General features: G+C 42.2%; 1 protein-coding gene across 1 annotated transcript; it reads left to right on the top strand.

The window, feature by feature from the left end:
• LOC306699317 (putative transmembrane protein ZNF593OS) lies at positions 1-2,677 on the top strand. Its single transcript, XM_079163896.1, has 3 exons — positions 1-110; positions 1,142-1,254; positions 2,443-2,677. Exons 2-3 carry the CDS (start codon positions 1,204-1,206, stop codon positions 2,587-2,589), a joined length of 198 nt encoding a protein of 65 aa, XP_079020022.1. The 5' UTR covers positions 1-110; positions 1,142-1,203; the 3' UTR covers positions 2,590-2,677.
• The last annotated feature ends 9,355 nt before the right edge of the window (positions 2,678-12,032 follow it).

Raw genomic sequence — 12,032 nt, 5'->3', positions numbered from 1 at the left:
AAGTTCGTCGCTCTCTGGTTGGCATCTGTTAGGATTTGTCAGCGTGGTTGGGAAGTGGAGGGTCCCGTCCCGCTGGTAGTTTTTGACTGACCAAAAACTACCTCTGGAAGGTGAGGAATCCCGACCTGCAACCTTTTTTTTTTTTTACACCAGGAGCCGCTTTGAAAGCTTGGATTGCAGTTCTGTTACTCATAAGGGGTGTAACTCATACCAGGTTGGCACATTAATGCTTCACACATGTTTCTACCCGATCCTCCTCCTCCTCCTCCTCCTCCTCCTCCTCGCCTTCCCTGGAGCCTTGATCACAAATGTTGTCAATCCCAGCTGAGCGTGACTTCCCTAGTTGTCTTATCACCTTTTTGGGTTTCTGTCTTTTTATAATGTACAACCTCCTCTGCTCCATCTTTTATCTCTGGGATGACTCGTTCCCGTCCTTGCAACAGTAGAGAACATCCAATTTGTAAATGTTAATTCTGGGCTTGGTGCTCCTACTCAACAATTGGGTGTCCAACAATCATGCAAAACGCCACTTTCTTAATCAGTTACACGGAATTGTTCATGCGTGAATGAACAAAATTGTCCCTTTTCCTTTGCTGTGTCAGTTTAGAGCGCAGCATGAATAGAGGCTCTGTTGCTTTGGATGCGAGCATGACGATTTTAATAACCGAGGGGTTTAAGGGGCATTCCGGGAGTAAATGGTGTCAAGTAGGTCAGATCTAAAATATATGATCACTTGCGTTATGTTTTCTCTACATGGCGCTCCTATTGGAGCAGCACATGAGAGTTTTGTGCCGTGCCTGCAGGCGAGAGATGTTCCCTCTTGCATAGATCAGATGGTTTATTTGAGAGGCAATGCTCTGTTCCTCTTTCAGCAGCAGTACTCAAAAAACTCTTCTAAAAGTTTGGTTAGGAAAGTAGATTGTATCTGATGCTTCTATAGAAGTTAAGTAACGACTGGATACTAGATTTACATTTAGTTTTTTTTTGTCCATATGTTTTAGAGACTCAACTGACTTTCACTGCTGGTGGATATTTTGGTTTCCTGGCTGTATTTCTGTCGGTAACTTTATTTTTTGTTGGCGTCTTTCTGTCAGATGTCTGCGCAGTTATTAAGTGAATTCTCCGGTTTTTTTTTTTGCAGGTCTTGAGAGCCACCCCAGCTCTTCCCTCTGTTTGGCCCCGCCTCTCACCACATCAACAAACATGATCATCAGACTGGGCAGGCTGACACCCGGATACTTCCGCCTCCTCCAGGTATGTGCAGATGATTGCTGGGTTATATGTACTTTGCATAACTCTAATCTGATGTGATCATTTCTGAAGATGAAAATGAATGACTGGTGGTTATGTGCCAGTATAAAACAATCAAACCATCTGTCGGAGTTCAATTCTTGCACAAGAGCTTAATTTTCACTTTTGGCAAATTGTTTTAGCTGTCAACGTGTCCCTCACAGTTGGTCTTTATCCTTTGCTTATATGGACATCAACACTGGTTCTAATCTGGACCTCGTCACACAAAGGGCCCGGTGCTGTTCTGTGACCCACAATCTGCTTTCATCACCTATAATCAGGGGTGACACTAATGATTGTGGTATAATTTCCTCTAAGTTTCTTTTGTTCGTCCCACTGTCATCGTTAATCCACTCATCAGTAGTGACCCTCCATATGTCTCGCCCGCTGTGTAAAGTCTTTGTTCGCTTATTTACACTAATTTGGAAACAAAGACTGTCTCCTCATGTGGCTTTACATTGACTCAAAAGCCCAACAGACCGGAGCAAAGTGACTACCTCTTACATGCGATTTGACACATTAGCGGGACAGTACAGTTTGTATGTATTATGGAGAGTCTACTACAGTGGAGACAAAGATTTCAACGTGGTTCGACTCAAATGCAAATTTATAAATTTGTGCTTCAGGACAGAATTTCCCCAGAAAATCGAGTTCACACAACTTTTAACCGAGCAAAGTCTCATCAGCACAACATTGTTTTTTTTTTGTATATATTATTATGTATTATGTATTGGGTGTTGGCAGCCTGAGCTTTTTAAAATGCGAACATTCCTATCTCACTGCTGGAGTCATAGGGGGGCAAGGAGGAGCTGTACATTCAGAATACACACAGTTGGCATAATCAAACTCTATAAAATACAAGCCGTTGGATCCCAGGTACATTATTGGCTCCTTTTGTGCCCAGAACTTTGTGTTCCCCTTTTGCTCAAGTCTCTCCCTTCCTGAATGTTTAATAACTTTTCCTGCCGTGGGTTTGGTCACACGGCAGAGGGCTGTGGAGCTAAAGCTGCAGATGTTTGGTCTTTAAGAGAGAAGTCTCTTAGGACAAAATATTTGAATGTTTGGCCAATAAATGTCATTGTTTCTACTGTTGGCTGACCTCTGACCCTTGCCCTGGTTGTCTTTTTTTTTTTTTTTTCTTTGCCGCTGCAGAGGCAAGTGGCCGGTGAGGTGCAGACGCAGCCGAAGGACCGCGCCGTCAACCAGATAGCCATGATGCTGGCCATCATGGGCCTGAGCTTGTCCTACTACAGTGCCAGACAGATGACGGAGAAGGACCAGGTCCAGCCTCCGCCCTGATGAGACTTCACTACTCTGATCGTGGAGATAACGGATGAGCCAATGAGAAGTGGAGCGACGGAGGAGGGAGAGGGGGAGGGGGGGGGGGGGCCGGTGCAGAGACACAGCAGTGTCATCCAGGACCGCACTTTTCTGACCTCGCAGTCATAGTCACACTCAAGACACTGAATATCTGGGATCCCTCACACACCATGTGTTTTCTATACTCGTTGTCAGGGCTTTGTGGGGGGGGGGGGGGGGGGGGTGGCTCACTTGGGGTTGTGGATAAGACTGGTTTTATGGACTGGTTTGGGTAGGTGATAAAAAAACCAGCTGACTGCCAACTGGGTCTGACCATTAGTCATTACAAAAGTACATGCTTGCAAGATGCCGTCGATACTGTTCTGAGCTACAAAAAGGGAGGGGGAACTCTTGAAGAACTGTGAATTTTGCCACAGCTCAACGCTTGGCCAAAAAGGGGGTTAAATAAAAAACAGTAATGCCTTTTTAAGGGAAAGGCTGACTGCAATTGAGATGCACCTTGTAATGAAGTGATGGCAGGCCCAGTACATGGCTAAAGGGGATTCAAATTTAGCCCAAACCGTGTTTTGTTTTAGGTTTTCTGTAATTCTTTGTTGCTTCTCGAGAGAACCTTGCAGATCTGTGTGAACACATTAAGAGCTGTATTCACAAACTGTCAACATACAGTATATACTTGTGCAATGTATCTGTCAGGTGTCAAAGATTCAGTGAATAGTTGCACAAAAGTGCATTTTTAAATGCTACATTAGATCTTCAAAGGGACTTAAAACTACTCATACTTTTTTTTTTTTTCCTTTTCTGTGATTTCACACTATTTTATCATGAATCGATGAAGTCCTGTTAAGATGCGTGACTCTTTAATAAGCACGGTGGTTAAGAACCCTTCCTGCAATATCTGCTACATGTTAATGAACAGCTAACTTTAATGAATATTGCATGGGTGTGCAGACTTTTAATCAAAATCAGCCTGTCTTGTTTTAACTGATGAATGTATTACTTTATTTTGTAAAGATTTAATAAAGCTGTGAATATTTTGAATGAGATGCGCAGTGAGTGTTTAGTGATCAATGACGTAAAAACAGTCTGAGTTGAGTTTGAGCAGTTCCTCTGTTGGCGCTGGAGGCTGCAGAGCTGCAGTATTTCCTGTATTAGAGGATCCGTGCTGTCATTGCACGCAACAGGAAGTAGTTCAGCTGATGCACACATTGTGTCTTTCAGTAAAGCAGCCTCTTGTCGTGCCTGCTCGTGTGCCCTCTTCTCACGCAAGCCCAAATGTATCGTGAATTTGCAAAAATGTGGTTGTGTAAGGATGGCTTGAGAGTCAGAGTAGGAAGGCATGGAAGGGTTTGGGAGAACATGCTCAACAAGTCTATTAGTTCCAAGGAGAAAGTCATGTTCTACCTTGAATATCACGTTTTAAAACTCATGCAAATAGGACGTTGGGGAGATCTGGGATTATTTTGGTTGGTTGGTTATCTCGTAATGCGACGTCTCTGAATGGTAAATTAAAGAACATGTTTGCAACATTTGTCCATATTAAGAGTTGATTATTATTTCCTCAGTTACACTTATAAGTAAGCGAACTAATAACTCACTTGATTCCCATGTTCCCCTGCAACACTGACCGGTTAGAGGCAGATTGGTGATGGCTTTTCCGCACGTTCTCCCCTTTCTCTCGCAGGGCGTAGAGTTTAGAAAGTGCGCATGCCTGTTCATGGTCTGATGTGATGCCCTGTGACAGGCTGAGGCCTCGTTGGGCGCCACGTGCCCCTCTGCCCACGCCGTAAGCCCCTCCCCATCGCCCTCCCCCCCCTTGCACATCACTGGGCAAAAAACCTCGCTTTGCCGTCTCAGTGATGCAAGTTAAGGACACAACCCTTAACGAAGGGCGCCCATTGGCTACCCGGTGGTGCGTCACCAACATCGGCCTGGTTCTGAGCCACAGAGACAAAAGGATGGGGGATAAGGTCATTGGTGGGGAATGTGGGTGGGGAAGATATTTATTTGGGATGGAAGTTGGGGTTCCATTCCCTTTTTGTTTTATTTAGTTTTGATATATCTGAAGAATTGTCACAAAGGGGCATACGATTGCACTCAGAAAGAGTTGGCCTCAACCATCAAAACCAAGGGAAGTTCTGCAGATGAGATAGTTTGGTAGATGTTTGTGAAGGCCTTTTAAAATGCTTTTTGTAGAGAATGGTGATGGGTGGAATTCGGAGCTGCAGGTGCAAAAAAGAGACGCCAACAGGACTGTGAGGCTCATTCTCAGATGACTCTCATTTAATGTTCATAACCATGACGAGCAATTATGAGAAATATGCTCAACTTGTGTGCGCGATGAATCTGTAAGACGGCGGGAGAATGTGTTGCTTCTATATGTATCATCTTTAGATATGATTTATTCTTGACAGGCTGTATAATAATGAAGAAATATGGTAAACTCCATTTGAAGCATAATAGCACTTTAGCTTTATATTCTGTCAAACAGTATTGTACCCCTTTGTGTTTGAGCCTCACAAGGCATTTCCTCCCTCCTATGAACAAATTATATGTTTTGCTGCTGCTTTTTGTTCAATAAAGACATTAACATATATTTCCTGAATGTCGTTTTATGAACTCGTGATCAGCCTACTGCTGAAAAATCACATGAATTAGTTCATCGTACGTATATTTAGAACTGGGTTAAGAAATCTTGCGGACCAAGGCTATGAGCATTTCAGGCCACACTTTGTCAGCATTTTTCTTAAACCACAAATTTGATTATGTCCATCTGACAAGAACATTAGAGAAGCAAAAGAAAACACCAGAAAGGCTTTTTGACATGTTAATGTTGCTGTTTATGTATTGGGGATAACCGTGCACATTGTCAGATCTCTCCTGGCTGGTGTTCATAATGTGGCACGAAAAAGAAAAAGTTGTATGAAGATAAATCTGGGCTCCTTTCTCACCTCTGGACAGCTGACCAATCATGGCTAGAATGTCAGATTGCCCTTTTTGTAAAGTCACAAACGTTCAGACACAGTCCCCCTAATTTCAACATCAGAAAGGTGTAGGGGGAAGGGGTTTCCTATAGTTTAACATAGACCTATACACTGTATATTAAATGAATATGACATGAGCGATGTAGAGCTGCTGCAAAGACACACAAAACAGTATTTCAGCATCATTAAGAGGCACACATAAAGAATGTAAACCACAGTCCTGCAGATCAACATCTCTGTTTATGTGCAGAGACCACATCGGGTCACATCGGGTCACATCTCAGCTCCTCTGGCTGAGTTAGGCTGAAGAGACGGCAGTGTGCACGTGCACGTGCCCGGCTGGAGCATGTGCTGGATGGAGTGTTCACTCTGCACGGGGAGCCGCTATCGTGACTGGCGTCAAACGTGCCGACTGCAGAAAAAACACAGTGTCTCTCAGATCCCAGACAACCCCACCCTGCAGCACAAGCATCCACTGGTATCTGCTGCCACCCCAAAGCTTCTTTAAATATAGACTTTTACTTCTACTTTTTACTTTTAAAAAGACCTCATAACTAAAAATCTATTTTTCAGTGATCATTAAAATTTGTTTTGTTTTTTTAATCACTTTCATGGGCCACAGGACAACCTGCCATGCCCCCAAAACAAACACATAGAATGCAATGTGCTATATAAATTAACCTGACGATTGTAAAGTTGTGTTTATAGGTTTCCTGTTGCTGTTAGTGCTTCAGTATCTCAGCCCTTTAAACTGCCAGGTCAGTGATGTAGGACGCCATGTTCTGTCTCCTAATCTCACTCAGATTTTTTTTCTATCTCCCTATGGCTTCCTTTTCATTAGGATTTACTGAAAAGCAGCTTATCTCTGGCCTCAAAGAGCTGTTTGTTTCTCTGTTTATGGGCTCAAAGGTTTTTTTCCCCCACCGGGTTTATGATTATTTTGCTTTATGACTGTTGCTAATTGATGTGGATCCACTCAGGACAAACAGAAAGAGTGCAGCGATAGATATCAGACAAACCATATAGATTTTACACTGCGACTACTTGCCTTAATAATGTGCATTGTGGCAAACATAGTGTCACTTATTTTATGAATATTCTGGATAAAAGATAACAATGTAGAAAATAGGTCATAGTGTTGCCACTCCACCACATATACAAACGTCCAACAGTTGACATGAATACTTTTAAGTTTCACATAGATTTCAATGACACTTTTTCTCTGGTTCTAGTGTATTTTTATTTTAGACACACTAGCGGCGCGGCTGTAGGTGTGGTTGAGTTGGTCCGTCGGTAGCTCCCCACTAATGACGAAACTATGTTCCTGCCAGCCTCAGCTGTGTGTAGTGCTAAACATGTGTTAGCAACACGCCTAACTAAGATGACTAACATGATAAATATTGTCATGTAGCATTGTCATTGTGAGCAAGTTAGCATGCTGGTATTAGCATTTAGCTCAACCTCACAGAGCTGCTAGCATGGCTAACTCTTGTTTATTTTATCTTATTTCTTTTGTTTTAAATTTATTTTTAAATGTTGTCACTCAATCTAAAACTACCATTTGTTCATCTTTTGTCATGCCACCAGGAAACACATGGAGGAAATCATTTGCAGAACCGTAGACCTTTCTCCACAGCACTGTGTCAGCGCTAAAGAAAGCTTAAATGGAAATCACTGGAGGAGGAAGTCGTGACTTAATAAACCACAAACATTCAGCACCGTCACGCAACTTTGTGCCTCGCAGTGTCATGAAAACATGCTAGGATATATTTATATATTCAGAGCAGTTTCAGAGTATTTTAACTGTTGGACGTCATCCTTCCGCTTTGCATCAAACATGGGAAGTAGTAGCCTACTAGACCAAAACAAAAAAAGCAAGAACCTGACGCATAACATTATGGATTCATCATGAAAGTCTGCTGTGAAATCAAGCAGCTTATCAACTCGTTTTGTCTTTATTGAAGTCTGTAAATGTAAAGTTGAAGTAGTTTTCAATGTAATTCAGATTATTTGAAGCATCAGCTGTTTTGAGTAAAATATTTACCTCCAACAAGTGATTAAGTGGTGGAAAAACTATCCCACTGTATTGGACATGAGTCAAAACTGACCCCAGTATGTTCTGCATCCATTTATCCCTTTTTAAAATCAGTTCAGACCCGTCCTTTTGCCAATGAAAGCCTGAGAATGTTGTTTCAACACCCCACAAGGTTTTCATGGGCACATTGTTTTGCTGAGCTGCTGCATGAGAGGAGCAGTGGACAGTAAGCTGGAGATTTCCTGTCTATACTGGTGGGGGGATGTTTGTAAGAATACTAGCGACTGTGGGAGCCAGAGCTGGGAATACATGGCGGTTTGGGAATTATAGAGTCTTATTTCTGTCATGAGCGGATAGTGTTCTACAATTATCTCCCTGGACATACTGTTATACATATATGGTGTTTTCACGTAGTTTCAGTCACTTTTTTAGAGCTTCGGATGTTTACATTTAGAGTATATATGTGGACAAAAGTGTGTGTGGGAGTTTTCTGTTACACTGCAATACTTTTTTTTTAATGTCTCTCCTCTCTTTCCAGTATTCACAGACTTTTTTTGCCTCATTCTCCACACCAGTGCAATACTGCTTGGTTAGAAAATGTCTTACCCAAATGTGGAGTGCCTTGTTAGGAATAGATCACCTTTCCCAGCTCAATGCCATCGTATGACACCGCAAGGGTATATCTTCGGGCCAGGTGACCTACTTCTCAGCTGTAAACAGGATCTTATATAAGTTGTAACATGACAGTACTCGCACTCAGGCACTTTCCAGTGTGTAGCCATCGACTTCAAATGATTTGTCAAAACTAGAACTAACTAAAATATCTTTAATCTTATCACAAGCACATTTTGAAATTGCACCTTTTCTGGGAATCGCTCCGTGGTTAAGACACACTGAGATACTTACTGCAAGATGTCTTCTCAATCTCTGAGATTATTATCCTGAAATGTCATAGTAATTACCTGGTTATGAATATATCATAAAAACATGCAAAAAACATTTGCTTGTCTGTTTGACAGCGGTGCATTCGGTGTGGGATTATTACTATTAGCTACCACATGGGAGCAATGACAAGGGGAAGGTATTACTCACAAATTCTCTGTCCCTGCCCACATTCTTCTCAGGAGGCCGTGGAATTTGACCCAGCAATCAGCAATCGCGTTCAAATAAGATACATAGTATGACTTTAGGTTACTTTGTGTCATTTTCAATAAGTTCTGGTGCTCCAAAATCCATGTGGAGACGTTCCCTGATTTCCTAGAGTCACACATTGCTGGGCTTGTAACTGCTGAGTGAGGGTAAACAAAGATTTAGGCCCTACACTAATGTAGTTTGTCCCTGTGTCAGCCTGTTTGCCTGCTTACACCTGCATCTTTTTGGGCTTTTATAGATGTATTTGCATGCTAGAGTGTGGTCATAACAAATGCAAAAACAAGCTGTATCTTGGCTTACAACAAACTAATTCTTTGTTTGCTGCTCGCACATGTTGCTTGTGTCAAAATGAAACACCCACTGCTGTGTTGAATACTATCTACACCCCCCTTTTCCTTTTCCATCACCGACTACTCTAAATGTAACTCATCCATCGCAGGATAAAGTTCCACTCACATCCGTTGCAGAACTCAAAACCCAAGACTGCTACAAATAGAATGCAGAGTTCATAGACAGCTGTAACTTTCTCATCGTCTCGTCTGATCCCTCCGTCCCGCGTTTACACTGCATAGTACAACAACGCAGGCCACTGATTGGTCAAAGACAATAATCGCGAGCCCAACAGGGGACATCCTGCACAAACCTGCCATGTTTAGATAGCCAAGCGACGGTCAATAGCATTTCATTTTTCACCGAAAATATGTCCACCGTCAAAACTATGTCCTACACGACACTACGCACACTACGCACACTACACCCTACAAATGACCAAGAGCAGACGTTCTTCTGTTTGGTTGCCGATGAAAGGATCCAGCGAGTGTCGAGTTGAAGATAATGTCACGAAAATGAAATGGAGAAAAGTACGGAAACTACAAGTTTAGGCGACTTTCCACATGGAGATACAGCACATGAATTACACGGCATGGAGTGAGCTCATGTATTGACACACACATGCATGTAGACTGTATTTACAGTAAGTTCTCCCTTCAAGGATATGGTCTGTTGTCTATGAAATTAGAATGAAGATCCTTTCTTACTATGTTTATTTCTTTATGATCTCTAAAGTAGTTAATCAGCAATGTGTTCTGCTTTGATGGAAACTAAAAATCCACCTTGGTAACCTTTTAATGTGGGTACCATGAAATCTGTGTATATGGCCATGTGTTTTCATTTGAAACTTTGACTGTCTGAGTCTATCACATCTGTGTACAGCATCATAGTTTTTTTCTGTGAGGCTGTATGTCTGTTTTCTTCTTGATCTTGAACTTTAAATTCCTGTGGAGCTAAACAGTGGGCCTTGGGAACAGCCTCCAGCCAAGCAGTTAAAACCTGCTTGTAACTTTTTCACAGCCGGTTTGAACAGGTTAAATCCTGAAAAGAGAAAAGCACAGAGGTGCACTACAACCACATACAGTGAAAAGCAGCTCCCGAAGTGTCCTCAGGGTACAAACTAGTGCCTAAGCAACCACACACCAACTGACATGTGAATGCAAAGGCGCTAATTTTCCCTGTTTAGCTTTAAACTTGTGTGAACCCTGATTCTCCTCACCAAAATAACCCCACTGTGTCATTTTGCCAAAATGTCCCCACCCAGATGCAAGAACTGAACCACAACAGCAGAACTATCGCAGCACGTTGACGCCACACCAAGCTGCTTTCTGTTCTCGGCTAGAGCTCTGTTAATAATCCGGGGAGGACGGCAGTCGGCAGTCCCTTTCTAATTATTGTTTAGAAAGCTCTATGTTCATGTCAGCAATGCTAACACACTTATATTTAGCAGGTATAATATTTCCCACGATCACCATCTTAGTTTAGCATACTATCTTAACACAAAGTATATATATATATATATATATATTGGCTCAATCAACATAGTGTGCCATGTGGTGATGGTTACAACAGTAAACTGGAGTTTCAACTCTGTTACAGAGTCAAGTGAGTGAGTTCAACACCTGATGAAGACAGCAGGTCTGTACATATTGATATCATCCTCAGGCCTTGTGGACTGTAGGTTCTTAAGTTTACCATTTATTGTTTAAAGAGCTTCTTTGTCCTACTGTCAGCATTGAGTAACATTCTCATTAAACAGAAGGATTTATGACAAACAGCGGAGTTTAATCATCTGATGAGCACAAACAGTTTTGCTTAAGCTGATTCGAACTGGTCGGAGGACTCGTCCATCCTGGTGAAAAGCTAATTTAATAATCTGTTTTAGAGCCCAGTGTCTCCACTGATCACTGGAATGCTTCACTATTTACTGACAGATCGACCTTCTGTCGTGGCCTGTTTTTTAGGAGTGACAGTGAGCTCACCTGCACTGACCTCTGAGTGCATGTACACTTCACACAGATGGGGGCCTACTGCTGTTTCACTCACCGACATCAATGCATTCATAGAAACAATAGGCAATGGTGGAATGTAACTTTATTTATTCAGGTACATTTTTTCACTTCTTGTATCTCCATTTTATGCTACTTAACCTTTGCACTTAACGTTATTTCAGAGGCAAATATTGTAAGGTCAGCAAAGACTCTCCCCTCCATCGCTCACGTAGCGCCCTGCTGCCTTGTGTTTGTACAAAAGAGGTTGAATTGATTTGCTCCAGCCTTCTTCCCTTTTGTCCGCAGGATTAGTTTTCACTGAACCAAAATCTTCATTATTTTTGTCGGGAAGGATCTCTCATGTGCTTTCACATTCAGATGACCCACGCCTGTGATAGATAGATAATGCCGGAGCTCCTCAGAAGAGGTTGTTGTCATTTCCCTCAGGTGACTTTGAACAGGCTTGCGTGTTGACACTGTGGCACTGTGTGCTTGTATATTAACATCATACATTTGCACACTGTGTTCTGTACATTCTGTTCCATATGAAGCACAACACTGGAGCACCCCCTAGAGGTCCAAAGAGGGAGGCAAGGCTCATGACACAACACCTAAAAAAGGATGTATCACATGCATACGATGCACATGCATATGTGGACTCAGGCACCTGCAGACATTAGCATGGACTTTAGCTCATATTAATGGTGGGAAGGAAGGAAGTGTTTGTTAAGCTGTGTTTAAGTAAAGAAACAAAGAAGAGTGGTTGTCTCAAATTATCCCCAGATTATTATTATGATTATTATTAATATCACCATGTGTCAGTAACAGGCATGAATTGAGATTTATAAATTGCATCAATCACTTGCGACAAAAAACATCTCAGTCTTCATTCCCCTCATCTTTCAGTTCACGGAGTGGCACTTTGGGGCGTAA

The sequence above is a fragment of the Pholis gunnellus genome (assembly GCF_910591455.1).
Source record: "Pholis gunnellus genome assembly, chromosome: 8".
NCBI classification, from domain to species: Eukaryota; Metazoa; Chordata; class Actinopteri; order Perciformes; family Pholidae; genus Pholis; species Pholis gunnellus.
Note: the sequence above shows the minus strand (reverse complement) of the source record. Positions and strands in the feature narration are given on the sequence as shown.

What these genes read in the sequence shown, in the direction of transcription:
- LOC306699317 (XM_079163896.1), top strand. Translation starts at nt 1,204, where the DNA reads ATGATCATCAGACTGGGCAGGCTGACACCCGGATACTTCCGCCTCCTC. An exon ending in GATACTTCCGCCTCCTCCAG is followed by an intron (nt 1,255 to 2,442) that starts GTATGTGCAGAT and finishes TTGCCGCTGCAG; the next exon opens with AGGCAAGTGGCCGGTGAGGT.